General features: G+C 40.2%; 1 protein-coding gene across 2 annotated transcripts in view; it reads right to left on the bottom strand.

Moving 5' to 3' along the window:
- Positions 1-6484: 6484 nt before the first annotated feature.
- The window catches only part of CD28 (CD28 molecule), a 30643-nt gene continuing 9652 nt past the window's right edge, over positions 6485-27475 (bottom strand). The window contains exons 2-5 of one of the 2 annotated variants that reach the window (XR_004623578.1): positions 16438-16794; positions 16072-16196; positions 9889-10445; positions 6485-9429 (exon numbers count right to left, since the gene is read on the bottom strand). Coding sequence is in view for 1 of the 2 variants with exons in the window: in XM_002919949.4 (XP_002919995.2) it covers positions 10317-10445; positions 16072-16196; positions 16438-16794 (611 nt within the window). In the remaining variant the exon portion in view is untranslated. Of the gene's footprint in view, positions 10446-16071; positions 16197-16437; positions 16795-27475 lie in introns of both variants that reach the window. The other variant, XM_002919949.4, reaches the window with a different exon arrangement.

Here is a 27475-nt window from a genome sequence, read left to right as displayed (position 1 = left end):
ACAAGCTTCCCAAGTTTCATGTGTCAGCAGATATGAATACTGTCCTGAGTGTGGTAATAACATTTAGTTATTCAGAGTTATCAGGGACTAATTATTGAGCAGGTCAACAAGACAAGATTCTATTTAGTCAAGTTCTGTGTAACCCCAAGTAATATAATCTATGGGTATTTATGAACATCAGTAAGCATGAAGATGGAGTTACTAGTTAAATGCTTTAAGCTTCTCACAGCAGAAAATCCAACTCAAATACCTTAAATAGTACAGCTATTTATTGTCTCACATGACAAGAAGTTGAAAAAAGAACAGCTTCCGTGTCGGTTCCATCTGCAGCTCAACAATGTCATCAGAACCCGAGTTCCATCCCTCTTCCTGCTCTGTCTACCTCAGCATGTTCTTCTCAGGCTAAGCCCTCACAGTCCTAAAATGACTGTTCCAGATGCTGCTTACAGACACAACACTCTGTAGCAGAGAAGAGACTCTTTATTTCCACAGACCTCTTTTTAAGAGCGAGGAAAAACTTTCATGGAGGCCCCTTAGAACACACTGCAATGGCTATTGGTCAGAATGTTGTCATGTGTCCCTGCTTATAACAGTCAGTAATGAGAAGATAGGACCACTTTTCTGGCTTAAATCAATCATTATCCCTTCCTGGAACTCCCCAGAAGCACATGAAGGGTAGATACCTGAACACAATTAGAGTTCTGTTTGTTGCCAAAGAAGGGGAAACGGGTATTGCTTCTGAACCACTGAACAATGTCTGAAACTGTATATACTAATAGAATACATTTCTCCATTTTTAGAAATGCTAAATCTTTATCAGTAGTCCCCAATCTTCCCAGTCTTTTCATAGTAGCTAGTTCTTCTAATCTGTCAAAGACCAAAACAGGTTGCAGATATTTATCAGTTAAAAGATGTTCGTTCATCCATCCATTTAGTCATTCAGCTAAGAGTACCTGGGCACCTATCATATTCAAGGTAGAGTTCACCATGCTAGACTAAATAATATAAAGTTTATGTCATCAAGAAGTTTATTATTTCAGGGGTGCCTGGGTGGTTTTGACTCAGGGGATGGTCTCAGGGTCGTGAGACTGAGCCCGGCATTGGGGCTCCACACTGAGCATGGAGCCTACTTAAGATTCTCTCTCTCCCTCTCCCTCTGCCCCTCCCCACTGTTCACACATTCCAAAAAAAAAAAAAAAAGAAAAAGAAAAAGTTCATTATTTGGAAAATGACAAACTCTAAAAATGATGTAATAGTTTCTTATGTTATAACGTGAAGGTGCTTTTTAAATTAAATTCACACAAAAAGCCTACAAGTTCCAAAAATTTTTCAAGATTTCCAGCCTAAACTCATGAATAAAATTCATTATTTTCTTAAGAGAAAGTGATGGAAAGCTTTGTGATAAATTGTTGTATTTAAAAGTTATAGGAAATTGTAGGTTTATTCAAATAATGCTTATTGACAAATATCAAACATAAAATATTTATATCTATAAAACAGGAATGTGATGATGGGCAAAAACACAAAACAATGGCATTTATTTTGGAAAGATTATCCTGGCAGAGTAATAATAAGGAATATGGAAACTATTATAAGTATCAGACTTGACGTCATTTAGTCTAAGCCCCTCATGTACTGATAACTATAAAATAAGGTAGACTCTGCCATTAACCGAAAAGTTCCAAGGACATCCCAAGAACTAACTCCAAACCTAGTGTTCTCCAGGTGGCAGATTTTTTCTTCTGAGATCTGAGCCAGGAAGTTTCTTCTCACATTACTCCTAAAAAACAACCTTCCTTCAACCCCACCAAGATTTATTTCAGGAAAAATCAACCAACTGAATTAAACTGTGTAGAAAAGACTAAAGAAGGGAACCAGGGGAGGAATTTTTATGGTATTAAGAATCATTTCACTTTTTGGGTTGATTTTTAACTCTTGTTCATCCTAGATAATTCCTGTTTTGAGAATGAGGATCAAATTTATTCTATAAAGAGCTCAGTAACCAAGTGGCAGAGAGGCAAGCATTCTGTCAGTGCCTCAGTAGCCCACATGTGTGGGCATTAGAGAAAGGCGCTCTCTCCCAGTGGACATAGCTCTTGCAGGTGAGTAGCTTAAGGGGATCCTACTGGATTTCAGCTCCCTCTGGCCCCCTGGCTCAGGGCTCTTGTGCACAGCATACAACACATAAATGTACACAGTGGCCCTGCATGATGGAGAAGAAAAATCTTGGAATTCCTGAGGCTGTTCATGCGGACCCAAAACTTGAATGTCATAAACAAAGTCAGGATAAATTCATTCTGCCAGAATCTTTATTCATTACTGACATCCTAGACTGTCGACATAATGATCTTAATCATCTGACCTTTTAGAGGCAATTTCCTGATCTTGGCTGGACAGATCAGGCTAAATGCTACATTTGGCCCTATTTTTAAATTGCCCAGATGGTGTGAATGGGTGTGTGGCTTGGGGTGCCCACATATACTGGACTGCTTCCAGGGACTGTTTGTACCTTGGGTATAACGAGCAGCTGTAGACGGGAGTCAGGAGTGGGCATGAGGGAATGGTAAGGACCAGGTCAGTGCGCTTATCTGAGTAAAACCGATTTCACCAGTTACCTGTGTAAATTTGGATTCCAAGAGGGTCACTCTCGGTCATCCATAAAATGGCAGCCAAGTGCAGACTGAAAGCACTGGTAATGGGCAGAAAGTAGGAGGCGAATTCTGAGACAGCTGCTTCTGACCTCTGCTGCACCCAGCCCATGTTGGATTTGATTGTGTTATGTGTGGAAGAGTTCATAGGGAATGTAGTCCTGTTCATTACGTAAGACAAGGCGGTATTTTTTGCTCCCCACCTGCTGTGACTCAAAATTTACTTTGTTTCCTTAGAGATGAAGAGGATTTGATGCTTAGAAAAGAGGAGAAAAGGCAAACAGGACTTGAGAGAAGAGTAACCACAATTCCCAAGATTTGTAGGCTTTTGGCAATAATGTGCAGGGGACTCCATCATTCCTTATAATCTCCTGTTCCTTCCACCTAAAATGGCTTTCCCTCCAAAGAAGTTTCTTCTTCCTTCTTCTTGAATGAGCCATGTCCTTCTTTCAAAACAGGTATTTAACATTCACCACCCCCAAGAAGCCTTTACACATCCAAACTGATTGCTTCCAGCCCTAAAAATGCAGATGGTGGCTGAAACTCAAAGACACACTTGTAGCTAAAATTGTGGCTTGGGTCTAAGTCAGCAAACTGCAGCCTGCAGGCCAAATCCAGCCCACAGCCTGCCTTTGAACAGCCCATGAGCTAAGAATGGATTTTACGTGATAAATGGCTGGGGAAAAAAATCAAAAGAATACTCATATTGTGTGACATATGAAAGTTATATGAAACTCAAATACCAATGTCTACAAATAAAAGTTTATGGGAACGCAGACATGCTCATTTGTTTACGTATCGTCTATGGCAGCTTTCGCACTCCAGTGACAGGAGTCGAGTAGCTACACAAAACTGTGCATTTGCAAAGCCTAAACTAGTTACTCTCTGGCCCTCTCCAGAAAAAGTTTGTCAATCCCTGATCTAAGACATTAAATGTATTAGCAATGTTAAATAAGAACATCTCAAAGAAGTAAATTTCAGGCAAACTAACCAACCAAAGGCTATCAGATACACACATGAAGGCGTGAGCCCATAATTAAGACTAAGTGGTTATCCAGAGGAGGAGCAGACATTTAAAGAAGAGGAAGAAGAAGGGCTAGATGACATTTACATTTTATACTTGGCAGGGGAGGAGATAATAATGCCCGTGTTGCTTGCTGCCACATCCCCAGGACCTAGCGCACTCCTTGGAGCTGAGCAGGGGCTCACAAAGTAGTTCTTGAGTAAATGAAGAGGAAGGGAGGAGGAAGAAGCATAAAACAAGTGAAACAAGGGTTGGGAGTGGAAAAGGGTCCCCAACAGCAAGCTCAAGTGTGTCTACCCTTGTATAACAGGCCGCAGGTTCTCAAGAGTTAGAAGCTAACATACCATTTGGAAGCTAACATATCAAATGTTAAGTATGCGCCCAGGAGACATGAAAGAAATGATTTCACTATAGTAATGGCCATGATGCCCATTCAAGCCCACCTTTTCCACCCCTTCCTCCAACACCAGACACTTACATATTTTGTCCAGAGACTACATTGAGACTTGGAGACTAACAAGGGGAAGGAAATCGAATATAAAGCTCATGAAATAAACAGCACTACTTGTTGATCTTTGATTAACAGGCTCTTCTTTCCGAAACAGGGCCTCTTTTTCTTTCTCTCTTCTCTTTGCTTGCAGGTGACACCCACACATATCCTTCAGTGTTGGCAGAGATGCTCACTCAGATAACAACTGGAGTTCATGCTGCACATTTTCATCTTCATGTGTCATCATCACCAAGTAAAACCACAACTATAGGAAAACAAAGCTGTTTGCTGCTCTTTTGTCTCAACTGACATTTCCAGCCAGCTCTCACAACTTGTTCTCTGGAGCCAGAGGAGCGTTTGAGTCTGTCATTGACATAGAATTGTCAGGCGCAGTGTAAGGAGAATCCAGTCCACCCCTACTCTGGGATAAATTCACCCTTCTGTGACTTTTTGTCCCCTCGAATTCCTGGCACACTGCAACCTTTCACACTTTCAGCCGGCAAATAGGCTAGGAAACAGGGCTTGGAAAGCATGCAGTCTGGCCTTCAGAGTGGCCTCAATAACGGGGTCAGCTTAGAAAAGACAAAGTATTGTTGGATCACCCGTATTTCATCCCAGGCATTTTTCAAGTATGGAGCCCATGTGTCCACATACCCTGAAAAGAACAAAAGGACCGCAGAGAAAGTGTGCTCTGGACAGTGGTCTGGGTTTCTAAGTGCTGAGAGCCTGTGAATCTTCAAAGGGAAAGCATGTATTCTTTGGGATGCCAAATCAGAGAAAGTTGAGAGATCCACCCACTCAGATTTGTTCCTGAAGAACCAAGCTTCTTTTGAGGACCAGGAAAACTGAAGAAAAGTCAAGAGTTAGACAGTGCCTCAGTTTAAGAGACACCGATAAGTTACCAAACAAGGGTCTGGTCTCCCAGACCATCCCTTTTGCTGCTGCTTAGTGTGATGGTTAAGCATCCATTATGATGGATCCAGAAGTTTCTTTGATTTTCTCACTCATCCTTTATCTTTGTTACAGGCAAGATGAGATAAGAGAAATGGTACTGCTTTAAAAGAAATCCCTATATTTTCTCATACTGGAGGAAAAAAGTTAATTCAGGGCTGTGAGCAATTACACTATTCACATAGTTATGTAGTTAGAACATGGTGGGAGGTCTGCTAGGTGAAGTTATGAAGTTTGTATCTTATTTCTCTTTGAACTTGGGTTTCGAGGTACTAGAACCTTTTACAGAACTAAGTCACACTATTTTTATTAGCCCAACAAAGGAGTGCTTATTGAGCAGATTCACTTAATGGCTAGTTTTGACCAATCTTGTCCCTTTCTGATTGATTGTTTTGTCCAGCTGAATTCATGAGTGACTAGCTAAGTTCAGTCTTTCCTGGAGTAGAACAATGCATTTAAACTCATCTTTGTCAAGTTTACCTTAATTTAACTTCATGAGCTCTATTTCAACAAAGAAGCGTCTCTTTGGAGAAGAACTCATGGGACACCTATTTGACTTCAGGCCACCTTCAAAGCACAATTTGCAATGAAGTAAATAGGAGCTGCTATGTAAATTATCAGACCAGCTCTGTGTCTCTTGTTCAAGGGCCTTCCCCTACCCACAAGATAATAGCTCTGTGTATGTGTGTCTGTCTGTGTGTGGTGATTAATATGTCTGATTTGAATTTTCAACTTACTCCAAGGGCCACAATTTTGTTCATTGTTGTTCTTTTATTTTTAAATTATTGCAAGCCATTAGAGTGTTCAGTTATGAACATGACAGATAAAGAAGCTGAAATTGTCTGTCCCCAGCATTCTCATCTTTGAGCTCTTTTTGATTCACAGGCAGGCGAGACATTTATAGAATTTGTTGGGACCAAAAAAAAAAAAAAAGAGAGAGAGAGAGAGAAATGAGCAGCAGCTCAATAGTAAGATGGGGATTTAAACTACAAAGGCAATATTTTTAGAAGTCTTAGTCTAAAGGAATGTTTAAAACATAGTCAATACTCCATTAAGAGTAGATTTGGGGACTTCAGTGGAAAATCAACTTACTCTTGACTGTGGCTTACTTAGCATGACTTTTCAAGATGTTTCTTTCTAACACTATTGGTTTTCCTCACTGCACAAAAATTTCTAAAATGTGTATGAACTTCCATCCCTCAGGTTTTCTTTTACCAATTTTGGCTGTGTATATGTATTACCTATTTCACTGATAAAATGGATTTTGGTATTTATTAATAGGAAAGTAGAAAACAGAACTGTCTCTTTCCTTCTCAGATTGTGATTAGTACATTTAAACTGACCATTAATCCATAAGGTATATGAAATTCATTCATTCAATCAATAAATATTTATTTTATGCCAGGTACTATTGTAGGCACTAGGGATATGGCAATCAACAAAGCAGACAAAGTTCCATCTCTCATGGAGCTTACATTCTAGTTTGGGGAAACAAACAATAAGCAAATAAATAAGTAAAAAAATCTAGTGTAAGAGAGGGTGAAATGCTATGGAAAAAAGGCAAGCCAAGAAAGCAAATAGGGTTTGGTGGGACAGGGGAGGGAGGTGGTTAACTAAGGTAGACGGTGACATTTGAGCAAGGGCCTAAAGGAAATGAGGGAGCAAGCCAGGTAGATATCTGGGAAAGAACATTCCAGACCGAGGAAACAGTATGTGCAGAAGCCTTGAGGTGAGAACATGCCTGACGTCTGAGAAGGAATATGTCAGAGAGTATGCATATACCTACAACGGACATTTCCTAAGCCTCATATCTCAAGACGTCACGCAGTCCAGAACTTGAGAAAGTCCTTGCCACCGTCCTTGACTTGGGTTAATAACAGGTCTACGGCAGTGATGACCCTGGTTCTGGGTCCATCACTGCCACCATCTCCAACCTCCAGCACGTTGAATCTAACACTTTGGGATCAGTCCCCGGGTAGGCTGTAGTTCCTATCCAGCAATGCAAAAACCTGGAATGAGGGATCTGACATCCATTTAACCATCAACATTCCCATTAAATTAGCCATGAGAACCAGTGGTTCAGTTAGTGAACCCAAAGGACTGAGGGGGTCAAAGCTGAAGTTTGATTTCTCTCACAGAGTATACACATCACACAGAATGCACACATCCCAGAGACATAAACCATTGGTTTGATGAGAAATTGTGACTAAAGCCAAGTAAACAAACCAGGGTTGTACCTTGCTTGAAATAAAACTAATATATGAAAGTCTGGATTCTTTTTTAAAAACCTAAACTGGAGATTTATAAAAAAAATATTTATCCCACACCATTTTTAAATAGCAAGTTTTCTCCAGATTCATGGCCAAAAGTCAATCATACCTACTCTGAAAGACAAATACTAAAGCACAAAGTAAAAACAAGCACATGGTAGTTAGTAATTTTACCACTGAATACACAGAATATAATGTACACTTGGTCTCTTTAACTTGGCATGCTCAACCCAAAATAAGTGAGCTCACAATCAAAAATTATAGAAATACTGTTAATTATGCAACTCTTACAATAATAGCAGCAAATGACATTGTTCTCTTCATAATTATCATATCTGAAACTGTAAAACCATTGCTCCAACCACTATTTTTAAACCATTTCTTGGCTCATACTAATAGTGAAAACGGACTTCCCTATTAACATTTCTACTTTGGCTCTGTTCAGAGTGAGTAAGAGAAATCTAAAGTGTGATTCATCTTTAGTAAACCTATTTTTCCCATCAGAAAATAAAACCATTTTTTTAACCAAAGATCAAATCTTTCCATTTTTTAAATTTATTTTTTGTTGTTGCTCTTTATAAAATTCTCTAGCTCTATCATTTTCAAATCCAATCCAGTAACTTGGATTAAACAACTCTGTGTGCCAAGAGGCCAGCAATGCAGCCCATGTGCCAATATAAACTCAAAAGTTCTTTGTCACCCAAATACTAGTGAGTTTGACTTTCTTTGGATTAATTATATTTGTGGAATAGAAGCCCATTTCAAAGTCAACTGAAGCACAATATTTTCTGTCTGGAATCATAGGATTCCCCTCCCCACATCACAAAAAAATTAAAGACCTCTTTCTATACATAAAAGTGGGAGGCAGAACACTGTACATTTCATTACAAGCTAAAGTACACCAAAACAGGAAAATGGTGGAAGTTAAGAGGCTCTCAAATTTTATAGCACCTTATCCCTGGGTAGTGGGTTTAAATTTGTGTTACAATATTTTTTCCCTTCTTGGAACATTGCCCAGTTTATCTTTTTTTTTTTTTAATTTTTATGTATTTACTTGAGAGAGGGTGAGAGAGAGAGAGACAGAGAGAGCACAGAGGCAGAGGAAGAAGCAGACTCTCTGCTGAACAGAGAGCCTGATGCAGGACTTGATCCCAGGGCCCTGAGATCATGACCTGAGTTGAAGGCAGATGCTTAACCCACTGAGCCACTCAGGAATCCTCAGTTTAATCTTTATACATTACTTATACAGCAATAATAATAGTAGCTAACATTATTTTTCAAATATGGTACTAGTGCCAGGGACAAGCAGGGAAAAAAAAAAAAAAGACAAACTTGGGCCATGCCCTGATGGAGATTATAGTATAGGGACAAACAATCATGATCGTGACCTCCATTTTATAGTTGAAAAGTAGAGTCTTAGAAAGTCAGTGATTCTCCTAAGGCCAACTAGAAATGAGACTTGAACCAAATCTATTTTATCTGCTTCTAAAACCTAGACTCCTCTAACATCTGAGTAAACTGAAGCACTGAACAAATCGTAAAGGCAGCAGTAAAGCTGTTCTTCAAGGTCCCCAGGCATAGCCAGTTGACCCCAACTAGAGGCAGAAAAATATCCATGGTCATGACAAGATCAGGTCTTACAGGGTCAGGTCTTTGCAGGGTATCTTGAGAACTTTGATGCTGTCTTAAAAGACACACTCCAAAATACCTCTCCGTGTCAATGGACCTCCAGTTGAACCCACAGAGTTCTGGAGCTCTGAGCCCTAAGGCATATAAAGTCACTGTAAAGGAACTCTCGCCGTGTCTCCTTCTCCCTGCTGTCTTCTGGCAATCTTCCACCAGTTGTTGGCCACCCCCTCAGTACATTGGAAAGAGTCATGTGATTCCCTTCTATTCTCCTCCTCCAGAAGAAGTTTCTTGGGACTCATCCCCCGCGCCCTAATGAATACCAACCCCCTTTTCACAGTATCAGCACTGCTCTGGATCCGCTTTCAGTGTCCCACTTCAGATTTCCATGCAGACAACAAAGAAACCAACCAGGCAAACCTGAAATACAGCGAACAGAAAAACCCCCTATATGATTTGACTAGAATGATTTGCTAAAGAAGTAACTCTTCAAATGATTTTGACATCAAGGGGCTTCATTTCCTGACACATTCTTCCTTGGTATGGGAGGACTATTTTATTCTTTTCAAATCATATTGTGAATACTGCACTGAATTCCCATCATGGGGAGTAAGGAGAGCAAGACTGTCGGCTTCAAATTGCTTCGAAGAAATTCCATTGGTCAAAATGACTAAATGTGACCAGAGTACATCAAAAAAAAAAAATGTCTATATCTTTCTAAACTAAAACAGTATTAAATAGGAACTAAGTGGCTCATTTCATGAATGAGAGACAGTGTTTTAATGATTTTTAAAATGTATGAGTCTCCATCCCCTCTTCCCCACTCTAACATATCCCCACTCTAAACCCCCATTTAACCAAAAGGAATGAGTTTCAAACCTTTCTTCTCCATCTAAAAAGTCCTTCCGTGTCACACTGCACTTGACCACAATGTTCAGGTGAGTGAGATAGGAGTGAAATGGAAAGCAGATTTCAAGGCTAACAGAATCCATGGGGTTTTTTGTTTTGTTTTGTTTTGTTTTCTACTGTAACCTCTTAAGTCAATAAATACACTGTAAGTTGGAATTTGGGTCATGGCACTACAAGATAGAGCCTGCCACAGTAATATTCTTTAACTTCATTTCAGAGTCTCAAAATAAAGTTATTTGGTCTAGTCGTTCAAGAAAAATTGGCAATAAGAGCCTAATAAGAGCCCGTAAAAGGAGCCCGTGGCCGGCTGAAGACGAGGCGGGTTTTTCCTATCCAGAGCAGTTGTGTTGAGCAGGTGAAGAGCTGCCAGCCGGCTCGCATCTGGATAGGCGTCCGTGTCAGGAGCGGTACGCCGCGAAGTCGCGTGTTGGGGCATAGGGTTGGTAGTGCCTTCGGGTGGGCCCCGGCCTCCGGGGGGTCATATTCATGTAGTCACTCTGAAGGATCCTGCTCCTCTTATTCTTCATCTGCAGAAAAGAGAAGTGTCGCTGTGAAGGGGGCTGGGGAACAGAGGGAGATGGAGTGGGAGGAGTTCTAAGACTTGTTGGGGGGAGAGGGGGCAACTACTCAGAACAGACTGTCAAAGGAAGCTGAATACACCTGAATTCATTGAGCACCTTGGACTAAGATAGTGCCTAATCAAACCTAACTACTTCGGACTTTTCTAAATTAACATGCAAAAGATGAATCAAAGAAGGTATTTTAGTGTACCAAAGAAGGTATTTCAATGTACCCATGTTACCCTAAATGCAGTCATTTGATCTGAATTCCAAAAGTGTATCTAATTAATATATCCACTGTTGATATGTAAATACTCTTGAAGGCCCTTCCTTCTTTGAAAAGGTTAAGCATCCCCACTGCAATCTTCTTACAGCTGCCATTTGCTTAACAAGCTGTTTTTCCATCATTAATCCGAAAGGACCTTCAGCCCTCTAGAGTCTGAAATAATCATAAATTCATAGCCCTGGAGTCCAAATTAGTGGAGAGGTATAGTTCAAGATAACTAGTTACATTCCTATTCTCTTATGTGTATGTACATTTCCGTAAAGACAATAGTGTCACTCAATCTCTGTTCCTCAGACTCAGCTCCTTCTGGATGAATTTCTATCAGGGGTGAGGGAAGTAGGGGCGATACTAAACCCAGAGCAAGAGTTATACGCACCATGAATCTTAACATAGTTTTGACTGGAGGTGAAGAGCATCTTTTCTGAACCAATGTGATGGTAAAATTTACATGTTTGATAAAAGACCCATAAAAATTCTAAAAATAGCTACCCAAGTTTCTGAATTCAGAATTCCCTATTATGAAAAAAATATGTCTATTTCTGGGCACCTAGGCCTGATGCGTAAGTAGATACATGGCACGTGAATGACATGAACCCTTGAACAAGTGAGCAAGTGGCTTCTGCCCTGGCTTTATTTCCATGCACTCCTCCCTGAGCCTTGTCAAATGAGCATGAGCAAGTGTTAAAGAAAGGCTGGAAAACACTGGCCTCCACATTGCTAAATCCAACTAACATTTTTTCAGTCCTCATCTTTTGAATTCTCAGCAGCATTCTCTATTAATGATTACTGTTGCCTTTTTGAGACACTTTTCCACTTTGCCTTCCATAAGATGGTACCATGCTGGTTTTCATCCTACCTGTTTGGCTACTCCTTCCCTGCCTCCTTTGCAAGTTCATCCTTCTCTAAGTAGCCATTCAGTGTTCGAGCTCCTAGCAGGCCTTCTCCTCTACTCCATCCTCTCTCTCTAGGCAAACTCGTCCCCACTAGCAGCTTCAATTACCACGTATTCACCCAAATTTATATCTCCGGATGAGACGTCGAAGGCACTTCAAACCCAACGTGTCCAAAAGGTAACTCAGATCCTCCCCTAAAGTCTGGTCTTCTCCCAGTGTTTCTATCTCAGTAAGTGACACTGACATATATACTGTTGCCCAAGACTTCCTAAGCCTCACCCTTGACACCGCCAGCTCCCTTACCCCTTGTCCCAGGGGACATTTGACAATGTCTGAAGGCATTTTGGGTCGTCACAACTGGGAAGAATGCTATAGCCTCTAGTGGGCAGAGGCCAGAGGTGCTCCTAAACCCTCTGGTGACAGGGCAGCCCCCCGACGACAAAGAATTACCCAGCCCAAAGTGTCAAGAGTGCCAAGACTGAGAAATCCCGATCTATGGGGTCTGACCATGAAAAAGAACGGAATGAAAAGGAAGCAATGGATACAAAATGTGGGACCAAATTTAGAATGAATATTGTTGGCTTTCTTGACCCTTCTTGCTCATCCCGAGATGACCAATGTTTTGAGCCTGGGAGACTGGAAAGAGGCTGTTCCATCCAAGATATAAGGTGGGACAGTAGGAGAAGTAGATTTGTAAGAGAAGATTACAAATTCAGCTTTGGTCATTTGGGATTTGAATGATGAATGGGTTATCCAGCAGAAACTAAGAAGAGGATAGCATTAAACAGACATAATTGGGAGATTCATTCAAGAGAGGTAGTCACGGAAACAAAGTGGGTGAGGGAAGTTGTTCTTCAAACATCTTGGCTCTACAGCCTTTCTATAAATAAAGACTAGAGTTCTCTTGGGCACAGGGTTATGGCAGGGCAGGAGTAAGGGCAAGGAGGACTCTGCCTCCAAAAAATGTGGAAGGCTGCTGCTGGTACCCTGGAAAGCACTTTAAAGCACTTTAGTATTTACTCTAACTCTGAGGACTTCACTTGCCAGACTCCCAAATAGCTGTCTTTGCCTCCAGACACCCAAATACAACTATAGCTGGTAGAAAGGCCCCAATAATGAAGATGTCTTGAGTCTGAGGTTCTCTAGATTGCACAAAGACTCTGAAAGATCTGCTCAACCAGCTCCCATGCTTCCCCTCATGCTAGTTTCAGATAGTGGATTTAGTCCACTAAACTGTAAACACAACAGTGGAAATGACACATGCATGGCTGGGAACATGATCCAGAACCCACAGGGTCCATGTGCACCTGCATGTATATGTGGAGAGTACTCGCCTTATGTGTCTGTGTGACTGGGTCCTCTGTTCTGCCCCTTCACCATTCTGCTATGTCTGATAAAGATGTGTGATTTCAGGACCACTCCTCCCTTGCCCTTGTTCCACCCCCACCCTTACCGGCCTCTTTCCTGGAAGCAGCAGCAAGACACAATTCACTTAAAGACACAGTCTTCAAGACCACAGTGGATTTAAAGGCAGATACCACCTTCCACACACTCCACATTCCCCACATTGTGACTGATAGTGGAGAAGACCGTGTTTTTGAGAAGGCTCCTTTAGACTAAGAAAGAGAATAGGTTTAGCAGCTCAGCTGAGTGAGTGGAGGATTGAGTGATAGTAACAGGTGCTGTTCGGCAGCAGCCTGGCAGAGGGGAGCACTTTATTTACCCAAATGTCAGCAAGAGGTCAAGAGCTGGGATAGAATGTGCAGCTGCTCCCAGAAACCCACTCAGCCTACAACTGCCTACGGTAGCACATCCCAAGCCCTCAGGAAGTTCCGGAGAACAGCAGCTCACACCAAGGCATAGTGCAGACCGGCCAAAAATAGGCTCCCAGAATAGGACCCAGGAAATGGCTAACCTCTAGGGATCCCTAATGGCCCATCTGCCTTGCTCAACAAGGTGCTGGTTGCTTAAACAGTAATAGCAGCAAGAAAAGATGAGCCAAGGGGGAAAATGCGATGTTATCTTATGAATATAGATATGTATTTATTTCACACCCTTTTGGTCAGAAAGTACAAAGACCTAGGTGGAGATGCAAATAAAGGGTTCTTATTAGACAACCTAATTGCCTCTAAGAGGCCACAGAAGATAAGATCATGCCAACCACTGGCTCTTCCTAATTCACAGGGAACTTATGAAACAGAATAAGATCAAAGTTAAGTTTTATCAAGACAAAGCAAGTGGTGCTACCAAGGAAAATCCATAGCGTCTATGATGTTTCCAAGTTGAAAGTGAACTGTTTAAATTCACTGAAAATGAGAAGTGGCTTTTGTTCCTCTGGGTGATTCCAGTCACTGAGCAAATTAGTGCCTAATTATACTAGCTGATATACTAACGTGTATTTATAATAAGTTTTAAATGATGAGCAGTACCCTTCTGGCCACTGAAAGTTAAAATAATTCTCAAAACTACTACCTGGGAAGCTGGTAAATTTCATGGACTTAGGTCAGCATGTTACAAAGGAACACCTGTCCTGGACCCATAAAGCCACTGCACCTATATTTTAAATTAAGAAGTTGAAATTCCCAAGGGATAAAAATAAGGACTAAGATTCTAAATTCTAAAATCATTGGCCAACACCACAGAGGTTCAATGTGGGATGGTACCTTGTATGAAGACCCCAAGATCCAGAAAGATGAGGGACTCAACTGACATCAGAGGAAGAACTTAAGCAATATTTCTCTAAGTAAAAGGCTCCCAGGTTTGACAACTTAGAGGAGGCAAGACAGGTAAATACCAAGTTGCTATCTAGTATAAGGGATTTCCAAGAACAAACAGACACTTTGTTTCTACCCTGCAGAAGGGACAGTCTAAGCAACAGGCAGCCTAACAAATGTCCCTCTGCCCCTAGAGTCTTCTGAAATGTTAGAAGCATGTGGGGAATGATCGAGAGGCAAACTTTGGAAATAGGCCAACAGAGTTTAAAAGGATCTCAGGCAGGACACCTGGGTTCCTCAGTCGGTTAAGCATCAGACTCTTGGTTTCAGTTCAGGTCATGATCTCTTGGGTCATGAGATTGAGCCCCATGTCTGGTGCTCAGCAGGGAGTGTGCTTAAGGATTCTCTTCCTCTGCCCCTCCCCCCCACTCGTACATTCATGCTCTTTCTCTCTCAAATAAGTAAATCTTTAAAAAAATAAAATGAAAGGATCTCAGGCTGGATCTATCATTTACATGACTGTGAACCCAAGGTTGCCCTCCTCACTTCTACCCACTCCCCCAGCACCAAGTCTTTAGTAAATAGGATGGTTTCACCTGGCCCTTCTTGCTCAGAAGGGGTTCCAGAAATCACTGACCCATATATGGATTAGTTAAATGTGTAGAATATGTCTTAAAGATATGTTCATTTAATCCCTTAGTTTGGCTTTTTTGAGGGTTACCAATTCATCAATTTGATAAGCACTCATTAAACATTAAATATGCTTAATACCGGATGGATGGTGAATATCAAAAGAAATCATCCTTTATCCTTGAGCAGCTACATTTCTTATTGACGAAATGACTCATAGAGGCATCTAACTTATAGGAAGGAACTCAAAGACAGCATGGAATCAATGCAGGAGCTATTCTGTCCCACAGAGTGTACATGAGAAAAGGAGGTTTCTGAGTAAAGAAAAGATCGTTGGTAAGGGAGTCCCATCATAACAGTGGATATGGTCATCAGGATGTGTTCAAAACTTCAACTTTGAAGAAGGTAAAGAAAAATACACCAAGTTCATTGCATGAACATTTACACAAATTGGTAAACTCTAATTCAGTGCTGAGAGCTCAGAAAAGTCTAACTCCCATTATGGTTTCATAATGACAGCAACCATACTTGGCCTCACGAAATTCAACTGCTTCAGAGGAGATAAAAATATGACTCAGATAAACAGACCTAGTTTCTTTGCTAGGTTTGAATGCATAATTTCAGTAGCCAAATTTCTCACAATTTTTGACCCTGAACCAAAATTGTTCATTGGTTTCAGTGCCTAGATTCCCAAGTTGCTTAGATTTTTATACATATGTGTATATTAAAACTATTTTATATATCATCATGATATTGCAAAATGGGGAGAAGAAAAGTAACTAGCCCTAAGACTCCAATCCCCACCCCCTGATTTACCCACTTAGCTTCTTATTCTGCCTGGCCACTTAATTACTGCCTTTTGGAAAATAGGATTCACATTAGATTTTTCATCTCAGATAAAGTTGAACAGGCTAGAAGAGAACCTACCCAAACCTAGCAGGGAAATAACAGCAATAATAATAACAATCACGCGTTAAACAGAAAATGAACCACATAGGTAAAATTCTTGAACATGTTCAGATTACACGTGCAGTGGAAATGTTACACAAAAGCAGTGTTGCTTCTCTTACCCAGCAGGCACAAAGAGCCACTGTTACTAGCAAGCTATAGAAAACTAGGACTCCACCAACCACCACCAGTGCCCAAAATGGCTTAGACGATTCAGGAGACGGCTGTGCTGGACAATGATGTTTCTCTGAAAAATAGAACAGAGTGGGTTAAACAACATGGGAAAGGCACTTGAGTACATTTCCTTCCTTCTGAACATTATAGAAGAACGGGAAAAGGACCAAAATATGCAAAATACCACTAGTGCAGAATTTGTAGACTTCCTCTCTGGGATTTATCCAACCCCACCACAGATCATGACTTGGTTTTCAAGACTGCCACTGAAAACCATTGCTTTAGAGTGGCGCACTGCTAGAGTTGTGTGTTACCTTTCACATGGATAATGGTCCCATTGCTCTTCTCATTGTCTATGTAAGGAGGTGGATACATGACCTCAATTTTGCAGAAGTAAATATCCGTTTGGTTAACAAACAACTTCCGGAGGTAAAATGTCACTGTTTCGTTGCCCATTTTCCCATCACAGTCGAATCCTGTACTTGAGTAGAACTGAGGCTGATGGGAGTAATTTCCGTTCACAACACAGACTTCCACAGCACTATCTACTCCCTTATAAAGGGATGCCCGGAACTCCTTTGAGAAGAGGTTGTGGGTATACTTGCAGCTCAGGTTGACCTCATTGTCGTACACCACAAGCCTGGGCAACTGCTTCACCAAAATCTTGTTTTCTAAAGAAGGAAAAATCATTTGCTTAGAAAAAGGGCATGAGGACTTTTTTTTTCTGAAATCAAGACATCTTAACAAAATAAACAGATCTCCAGCAAAGGTTTTCTCTTGGCAGAAGAAGATGCAGGAGCTCTTTGGAAGATAATTATGCTGAGAGTTTAGAAGTTTGCCTTTTGATATTATTTTCACCCTCTTTTGAATGGACCAATGGAGCATGTTTTCACTTGGAGGGCAGAATGTGGCCTTCTGTTGGCACTGAGCACCACAGCTATGCATTTGGAAATTTTGAATCTGCACTAAGATTCCAAAGATGTTAATCATGCTTAATTGTGTGTCTTCCTGATTGAGTGGGATCCTTGGAAATGGCTTTTTAACACCTGACATGGATACACAAATAGATTTGCTTTTAAGTTCTGATACAGGCTTTTGTGAAGGAATTAAAATGTTTTGAAACATTCAGACTGTGTTTATTGGCCATTCCAAGAGTAGGATAAAAATTAAGAGAAGACATAACCCAAAGAGTTTAACTTACCTTCCATAGCAAATTCTGAGAGGAGCCTTCTCAAGAACTTCCCATAGCCATTCCCTTAAATCACAGGAGATGGAAGAGGTGTACAAGAGTTCCCCCTTTACTCCATTTTTCTACTTCTACACTATTCCAGTAAATGATCAAAGAATCTGGAGACCATCTAGTTCAATCTCTTCACTTTTAAAGCAAAGAACTAGGTATTATAACCTACACAAGGAAGAGAACACATCTATTCCATCTTGTTTCCCACCATATCCCCATTGCCTGGCATATGACTATAATGACTGTATGAGGCCCAGAAATATTAGATGATTTGTCTAAAATCGCTGAATAGATGGTGAGCAAAGCTACGACTAAACACCCAAGTAAACTGCAACCACCTGAGAAATAGACCACTTAACCACTAAGAATCAACTTTGCAAATTTCTCTAAATTTTCCGTTACTCTAAAACAATGAATTTCTCAAAAACGATGAATGGCTTTGTGTCTCTCATTCAAAATTTAATACAGACCCAAAAAAATGCTGTTATTTTGGGTTATGCTAATAATTGTCTACCTATTTGCATTTTTTTTAAAGTTTTTTAAAGCAACACCCCACACACCCATACTGAAGAGCCAAGTAAAATAAAAATCTGTTAAAATAAAACCCACAATTTAAACAGGATTTGCATTCAAGTGCTCAGGTGTTTTGTTTTTGCTTTGGGAAGAAGGAAGATGTGTAGAACTAAGTTACTAGTAGCTTTTTGTCACCTGCATTGTCCTCAACTCTGGCTGTACATCAAGAAAGTAAAAAAAAAAAAAAAAAAAAACCTATGTCCAGGTCCCATTTCCAGAAATTCTGATTTAATTAGTCTATGCTGGACAGGAGAAGGGATTTGTATTGTTTCTTCTCATTTTTTTTTTACACAACTTACTGAGCTATAATTCATGTACCATTAAGCCACTCTTTTTTTTTTTTAAGTTCACCCTTTTAAAGTATATAATTCAGTGGTTGGGTTTTATTTTGTTTTCTTTGAGTATACTTGACACACAATGTTACATTAGTTTCAGGTGTGCCACATAGGATTCAACAACTCTATAGTTATGCTATGCTCACCAATGTGTAGCTCCCATCTGTCACCACACAATGGTATTACAATACCATTGACTGTATTCCTTATGCCGTACCGTTCTTCCCATGTCTTACTCATTCCCCAAGTGGAAGCCATATCTCCCACTCCCTTTCACCCATTTTGCTCATCTCCCCTACCTTCCTTCCTTCTGGCAGTGGTTTTTTCATTATATTCACAAGTTGCAAATGGATGGGCACTATCTGATTCCAGAATATTGTATTTTATTGCTCCCAAACCAAAATTGCATGCCCATTAGCAACCACTCCTCCTTCCCCCTTTCCTCTAGGCCCGTGGGAACCACTGAATATTTTCTGTCTCTATGGATTTGCTTATTCTGGGACTTTCATATAAATGGGCTCATACAATATATGGCCTTTTTTGTTTGGCTCCTTTCACTTAGCATGATGTTTTCAAGGTTCATTCTGTTGTAAAATGTATCAGAACTTCATTCCTTTTCATGGCCAAATAATATCCTGTTATATATATATGTATGTATATATATATATATAAAATCATGTTTTGTTTTTCCATCCATCATTTGCTTTCACTTTTTTGCTATTCTGAATAATGCTGCTATGAACATTGATGTATACAGTTTTGTGTGGACATATGCTTTCAGTTCTCTCGGGTGTATACCAGGAGTGGAATTGTTCTGTTATATTCTGTTTAACTTTTTAAGGAGCTGATAAACTGTTTTCCAAAGCAACTGCACTATTTTCCATTTCTACCAGCAATGTCTGAGGATTCTGATTTCTCCACCTCCTTCCAAACACTTGTTATTATTCATCTTTTTTACCATAGCCATTCTGGTGTATATAAAACAGTATCTTACTGTTGTTTGATACGCATTTCTCAAATGACTGACAATGTGGAGCATTTTTTTCATGCTTTTTAAAGAATTTGTCATTTATTTTTAAAGATTTTATTTATTTATTTGACAGAGAGAGAGAATGAGTGAGCACACAAGCAAGGGGAGCAGCAGAGGGAGAGAGAGAAGCAGCTCTCTGCTGAGCAGGGAGCCTGGTGCGGGACTTGATCCCAGGACTCTGAGATCATGACCTGAGCTGAAGGCAGACACTTTACCAAATGAGCTACCCAGGTGCCCCATTTGTCTACCATTTTTAGAGAAATGTTTACTCAGATCATTTGCCCACTTAATGGGGCTGCCTTTTTATTGTTGACTTACCCGAGTTCTTTACATATTTTCGATGCAAGTTCCTTCTCAAATATGTGATTTGCAAATATTTTTCCCATTCTGTGGATCATCTTTAGTACTTTCATAAAAATTTCCCCCTTTGATTCTAGTATTTTGTGAGGGTTGAAAATCACCATCATGTGACAGATTTCTCAAGCTGACAGCATATTAGAATCAGGTGCAATTTTAAAAACCCTTGATTCCCAGGACAATTTAATCAGAATCTCTGTGTATAGGACCCAGCCATCAGCATTTTTAGTTTCTCAGGAGATTCTAATTTGCAGTCAAGTTTGAGAACCAGTGACTTAACAATTGAAAATTCAGTTCTTATCCTCAAATCCTAGGCCTCCACAGATTTTTCCAGGCTCATCTCCTCAAACCCAATCCTCCCAATTAGCCGGACTAAGCAACATACTGTGTGCACGTTCCTCTTCCATACTTCGCTAAGTTCATGGCCTAGAGTGTCTCTCCCTTCTCAGGTCTCAAAATGATTACTATCTGTATCACTCATTTGCCATTCGGTCAGGTTCTGCGTGTGGAACACCTCTTGTTTCATATGCTTTGAGTTTTTGATTTGTGTGTATTTATTTCCCCTAGGCTTCCAGTTTCTGGTATTCTTTGAGCAAGGACAATCTGTTATGTTTCTTTGTATACTACTGTGTGAATGATAGGATCTCATTAAATAATCAATAAATGAAAGGTGGTAATCTGACTGTGTCATTGTTATCAGCAGCTAGGTCTGATTACCATCTCGTTATTTCCTTATTCAAAATTTGTGTCTCAACAACATTAGCTTCATTTATTATTCATTCAAACACCCCCTAGAAGCACTGAAAAACACATGTAAGGAACCAAAAAGTTCAACCTGTCATGATAGGGAAATTCAACTTGTTTTTTGTTGTGTTTCATTTTGCTTGGCTTTATTCTTTGTTTACTTAGAAAGAATCACTGGGCCAGTTCTGATTAAAAGAACCAAACCCAGCAAGAAATGCCAGCATCTCCCCCTGCTTTTCAGAGAGTCCAGGTTAGGTATTGATATTTCTGTTTACTGAGCCCTCCAGGGATTGTTTCTGTTCCTAATTATTTGGATTCTGTGTTAAGGGGAAGTCAAATTCTTCCTGCTCTGCCTTTGAGAGATGACAGAAGGAAAAAAAAAAAAAGGATTGGCTAGAATAGGACTTCTTTGCTAGGGTAATAAAAGGGAGCATAAGCAGAAAAACCAAGAAAAGCTGGAGAGAAGCCCTGGATGGTGACCCACTTTGGCTTCCTTCTCCCAGCACCCACAGTGAGGTGGAGAGAGGAGGAGGAGAGGGACGAAGGAAAAGAAGCTCAGCATCTATACGCCAGTAGTTTGCTTAATATGTCTCGATTACTCAGAATGTGACATCCTCCCAAGATGCACACAGAAGAGAAAAACCTATCTCCCAAAGATGAACAGGGCTCAGTTTCTATCCTTGGGCAGCTTACAGTCTGGTGGGAAAGAAAGATACACAAACAGCTACTTTTAAAATAGTGGCACAGTGATCTGCACAGCATTTCTGTGGGCAACTGGAGAATCAGCTAAGGATTTCTGAAGGTGACTGCTGACCTGAGTGTGGAAGTATGCATACATGTATTCAACAAGTTTATTAAGTAAAAGCCTTGCAAGATGAGCCTTTGTGTCGGGGTGAAGTAAAGTAGGAGAGTGTGTGGTGGAGAATAGGGCATGAGGTAGTGGACTACAGGGAATACGAGACCAAGAGAGAAAAAGAAGAGTCTTTGCAGAGGAGATAAGGACAGATGTAGAGATTTACAGCTGCCTCTGTTTTGCTGGACCATGACTTGTAAAAGACAAGATTCGCAAAACAAGCATGGTTCACAGCTTGAGCTCTCCTGCTGGTGGTGAGGACCTATTGAAGTGTCTTAAGCAGAAAGGTGATTTCACTTTATATATACCACTTTAGTAAAAATATGAAGGTAAATTTAAAGGGCATAAGATGACAACAGGGAGACCAGTTAGGATACAATCGTAGTAGCCTAGACAAGAGGTGATCAGGGCCTGAACTATGATTACAGAGAAGTAGATGAGCTCAAGAAATATTTACAGGTTAAAACTGGCATAACTCAGCATTGGCTTAGATGTGGTGAGGGAGGGAGAAGGAGGAGTTTAAAATAATTATCCTCAGGCCATACAGGCCAACCAGTAATAATACTGTTTTTCTTTTATCTACATCTCTTCTTCACTCATTATGAGAAACTGAGGTGAAGTTTAGACATCTGGGCTATGAAAAAGACATTCTTCCAGCCTAAAGATTTTAGAGAATACTGGTTACCTCAAAAGTTCCTGGGAACACAGTTGACTGCCTGGAGCTTAGTTCTCTGTCTTCTGTTCTCACAAGGTAGAAGTGGTGGTCTTTCTCTCCTGAAACTGTTTTTCATTCACAAAGCATAATAAAGTGAGATAACTAGAAGATAGACTTTCCTTCTCTTCATCCATGGGGCCTCCAAATTCAAGCCTCAGCAAGGTTAAGGGGATTTCTCTGAATCCATTCTAACTCAGCACTACAAATTGAGCAATCTCTCACCGAAAAGCAATCCAAGATCTCAGGGTCTTCACTGGCTGTTACATATTCAATATTCTCCTGGTTGATGGCACATCCAACAACTGCAAAGGGGAAGGAAAAGTCCTTTTTTGTGTGACTCCTTGTACTAAAATTTGTTGGGAAAGAGCTTTAAAAATATTGATTATATGGCTATTTGATGAAAAAGAGATGTCCAATGTATTTGTCAATGTTTACTTTTCTCTGTCTTCCATGTCAACACATAATTTTAAAGTTAGGTGCTATGCTTGAAGTGGTTTCCCAAATATGTGCTAGTGTGTGGCAAAGGTCTCCTAGTTTAGGGTTCAACCCAAGTTAAGAATTGGCTGATAGAACTTCTTGTTTTCAACATTTATATCCTGATAGCCCTTGGTCCCACCTTGGTTCATGTCAATCATACAGAGAAGCCTAGGTGAGAAAGCATCTCATAGGACTTCAAAATCTATATCTGCTTTGAAGAGACACTAAATGAAGGAAATTCACTTTTGGTGGTAGAAAAAGATAACCAATTTCTCTAAATGATACTGAATATATGTGGTCAGTATAACTTAACAGTAGACACAATAATTCTTATTTTTTTTCTTAAAATGGAGCATTGTGAAAATGCACACCCCTTACTCTATTGGAGTGGAGTATTAACATGGATAAGTCACAGCTACCAATAACGGAAACATCAAATGACATTTGGCTTTGAAATTTATTTTTGGTTCTCTGAGTTTCAGGGAATCCACAGGACTTCAAATAATTTAAGAACACATTATAAAATTTAAGAATATATCCAGATTCAGAAGACACTAGAGAAATATTTAGCTTGCCTTTCATGTTAGGAGTAAAAAGCACCCTTTTCAGGTTAATTTGGTCTTAGCAGACCTAGCCTTTCCTTGTGGATATTTGGTTTTCCTTCTTGTGAGTAGTTAGACAGGGTCCACCTAGGTCAAACCTACTGCATTAGAAGGCAAACATTGTCAATCCATCAGTTGTGTTTGCTTCTGGTATCAAAAGATTCGCTTGACTGACATTTCTCTAACTGAATTGACAAGTTGTTTTGATGATGAATTTAGTGCTTTGCTTTCAAAGCCTTTCCTAGCAGCTAAATCAGCTAAAGGTGTGGAGACAGGAAGCTGTAACCTCAAACCTCTTTTCCCTCACAACTCCTCCTTAACAACAGGCAACATGAAGAGTAAGATTGGAGGTGAAAAGGTACTTATCTGCTCCTTATAAGAAAGGCAGTGAGAGCTAAAAGATTTCCCACAGATAATCTGTGAATCTTGTGACAGTTGACTTTTAGAAAATTGGAAGTTACTTGTGCTTCCATGAGAATTGGTTACCAAAAAAAAAAAAAAAAACTTTCCTTTTTTGCTTGTTGTAAATGGGTCAATTACTGTATTAATAACCATCAACTCTCTGCACCGGTGGAGTGGATAACCATCTCTTGGGTGTGGTTCCAAGCACCAGAGAAGGAAACCTGCCCCTGAAAGGACCCTCCTCACAACTCAGTTAATGCTTGGATTTCAAAAGAAGATGAAGCCTAAAAGGCAGTGTGGGAAACACATTGACTTAAATTAATAATTGTCGCCTACATTCATATGGCTACAAAGTGCTTTTTCCTATTTTATCTCATATGAACTCCATATTAACCTGTGAGGTAAATAAATAGGACAGTCATCTTTATGCCCATTTCACAGATGGGGAAACTGAGATTAAAGAGGTCAAACAAGTTGCCCAAGTTTATAGGACAAATGGCTCATGCTTACAACTTCGCTCATGCTTCACGACTTCTAGTCTGTTGTTCTTTTCCCTCTTTTAGGTTGCATCAAAATTTCAACACAATTTCAGTGATTGATTTTAGATCTTCTCAAAGTTGGATGGATAATTGGATGATACTAGAAGTGAGAGTTAGGAAAATACCATTGAGTAGGGGAGTAAATGGAGTGGAAGCAGGACAAAACTAAGTTAAAATTTTATTTTCTCCACCATTTTGCTGGAGTTCCGTCCTGCAAAAAGTGCTCAGCTGGAAGGAACATTGGAGGTGATCTAAGCCAAAACCTTATTTTATAGAGGAGACAACTGAAAACAAAACAAGTAAATGACTTTTTAAGCAAGGTCTCACAAATAACGGAAGAGCTGAGGTTATTTATTTAATGTTTCTTGGATAATGTTTGAAATCATGAATGTTCTATTCAGAAAACCAACCTTGTGCATTCAGCAGATTCACTTGATTTCATGGTCATATTTAGAAAAAGTATGCTTCCAAACTTTCTTTGCCTGTAATGCATGTGCACAAAACATTTTGCTTATGATTTCAGAGACTTCCTAAAGGTTATAGATGGATCCCAGATAAGGTCTACAGACAATACCGTCACATGAAATGCCTCTTATAAATTATTTCAGATCCACAACCAACAGTTATGCCAACCCAGCTCTTTTATTTCAGCTTGCCCAAGTGTGTACAAAACACTTTGAATGTGAACATTAGTCAGTACATGAAGTCACTTTTCAGTCTAAACCTCATTGGGCAAACTCTTAACCTCAGGACCTTTGTGAATCGCATATACTTATCATATTTAATTTATGATATGCCATCTTTCCTTTTCTCTATCATAGCACCATAGAGAAACAGAATGGCACCTAGAGGCTAGTGAACCAGAGAGTAGAGTAGACAGCACTCAAGACTGACATCTGCATTGAGACGTTAAGGAAGCAGTAAAAGGAGATATGATAGGTCTTTAATTAGCAATGTGACTCTCTTTTGGAACCTCTTAAGAACTTCATTGGGTTCCATCTCTGCACATCACAATCAGTTTCTTTAGCAGCTTAAAAATCAGATCGTAAGATCCTAATCACGTCGTTTCCTTTTTTAAAATTCTGACTGAACAGAATTTAACATGTCAGGCAGGAACCAGAGAAAATGAAAGCTTTCTATTTTCAACCATCTTGCCCTGCGGTGTTTGTGAACACACTGTGAAGGTGACGCTGGTTTCCTTGGCGTAGAGCACCTCCCTCCTGACCACAGAGCTGGTGAAGTTACTGTAACTTTCCTCTGAGTACATTTCCTGTTCAGGCCGAGGATACCCTTCAACACGTGGCCACCTGACCACTTGCTCCTTTTTAGGCTCCATAAGGGACAGTCTTGCTCACAGGCCAATCCAGTGTTTGCTCAGGAACCTGTGAGACCAGTTGTGCTTTCTGGGAGGAAAGTGACTCTTTCCTCTGTCTGTGACTCTGGTAACTCTAGCTGGTGGCCCAGTCTCATACAGATGTTAGAGAGAGGAGTACAAAACACTCATCGGACTTTCGCCATCTTCCTTGAGCTACTAGGAAGATAAAAACAAAGCTATGAATAACCTAGCACACCTGAAATGGCACCAGACTCTGAAATTCATGATAAAATGGAAAAAAATAGTCACACACACATTACATTTTCAAAATAACTTTGTGGTCATTCCATCTAGTTTTCTAACGGCTGTCATCTTGAACTCTCCCCATTTTCACAAGGAATAAAGATTTAAAGAAAGCTCCCCCCAAAAAAGGGCTTTGAAAAAGCATGTGGTGTATACATATATGTTGTCTCATTCAGGGTCCCAGCAGAAAACAAATGGCACACTCAAAACTGGGCAGAGGAAGGTGTATTTATAAAAGGACTGTCGGCGAATGTGTGGAACCACAGGCAAATGCTAGAAACTGCAGACCATGGCAGCAGAGTTATGACCACCCTTAGGTCTAAAAGGGCATGAGCAGGATGAGGTTACCAGAACCAGAAGGAAAGAGAATCGTGTAGAGGAGGCCACATGTCATTGAATGACATGTGCACATGACAAATGCAATGACTTTGTTCAGAGAAATAGACCACGGGACCAGCCCTACCCAAGATGGTGCGTGTACAACTATCAGTTCTGTCAAGCACATTTATTCTTATCAAAAGGGTCACTTTATACAAAATCTAGAGATCTTAGTTCAAACAAATACAAATGATTATAGATGGGTAGCAATAAAAAAGAAATAGAAACCTAATTAATACATTTACTCAACAAGCTGTTGTTAACCAGCACCAATCTAAGCTCCATGTTTCACCCTCATCTATGTTAATACACAGGAAGACACTACAGTGTAGAGGACATTGGTTCTTGTCCTTTTAAAAAACTATTGTGCTTCATACAACTGTCAGAAAGTAACTCAGAGGTCAAATAATTCAGTAGCAAAAAGTCCCAATTGAGTACCTAGTCATTACTTATGAAGAGAGAAAAATTACCAACATGATCAATGAGTACTTTCTGAAAAGAAATTTCGATGTGTCAGAAAATTGTTCTTTGGTATTCTGACTTCTGCCATGATGAAGTAATGCATTTATTCAGTAAATAAATAATAGAACTGAATGTACTAGGTTCTGGGAGATAGGAAAATGTAAAAGATACATCGTCTTTCTTCTAGGAGAAATCCTAAGGTGAATAGACAGTTAGCTACACTCCAAAGCCATGTATGGTCCATGAACCCTGTCACAACGGTCATATAAAAGAGGCCTTGTTTCCAGACAAGATGATTTTGGAGGCTTTTATGTGGACAAACTGGCCTTTAGCTGGGCCATGAAGTCGGGGGCAAATTTAGACAGGCTAAGATAAAGGAAATAGCTTTTAGTATAAAGGTTTATTGGGGACCAGCAGAGCATTCTATTTACATAAAGAGGAAATAGGTAAAGACGTAAAGACGGCTGATACCAATCATAGAGGCCTTTAATGCTGAGAAAAGGCACATGGATTTTACTAAGAAGGCAATGGAAGATGCTGAGGACACCTGAGTTGAGAATAGGGTAGTAAGTGCCCCTTGGGGAAGGTTAACACAAAGTAGCGCAGATGTACTCGCTGGAGAGAGGGCAGAGCCGGAGGCGGAGACCCATCCGGAGCCTGTGACAATAGCTTTGATGTGAGCTCACAGGGCCTGAGGTGCAGAGCAGGCAGCTGGGATGGAAAGGACAGATGAGGAGTCGGCTCTTGGTTGTGCTCACTGATAGTGAACAAGAGTAAGAAATGACACAGAGTTTGTGGGCTGGGCGAGGGTCAAGCAGAGGCATTGTTGACAAAATTAGGGAAGTCAAGAGAGGACATTTCTTTGGAGAAAAGCTGTTGGGTTCAGTTTTAGATATACTGGGTTTGAGGGGTGGGTAAGACATCCCAAAGGAAAGGTCCAGGAGTTAGATGTCTTGGACTAGAGCTCAAGAAAGTCAAAGACAGATATGTATATCAAGATGTCATCTGTACTAGGATGACAGTTAAT

The sequence above is a fragment of the Ailuropoda melanoleuca genome, chromosome 2 (assembly GCF_002007445.2).
Source record: "Ailuropoda melanoleuca isolate Jingjing chromosome 2, ASM200744v2, whole genome shotgun sequence".
In the NCBI taxonomy this organism is placed as follows: Eukaryota; Metazoa; Chordata; class Mammalia; order Carnivora; family Ursidae; genus Ailuropoda; species Ailuropoda melanoleuca.
This window is presented reverse-complemented; position numbering and strand designations above follow the sequence as displayed.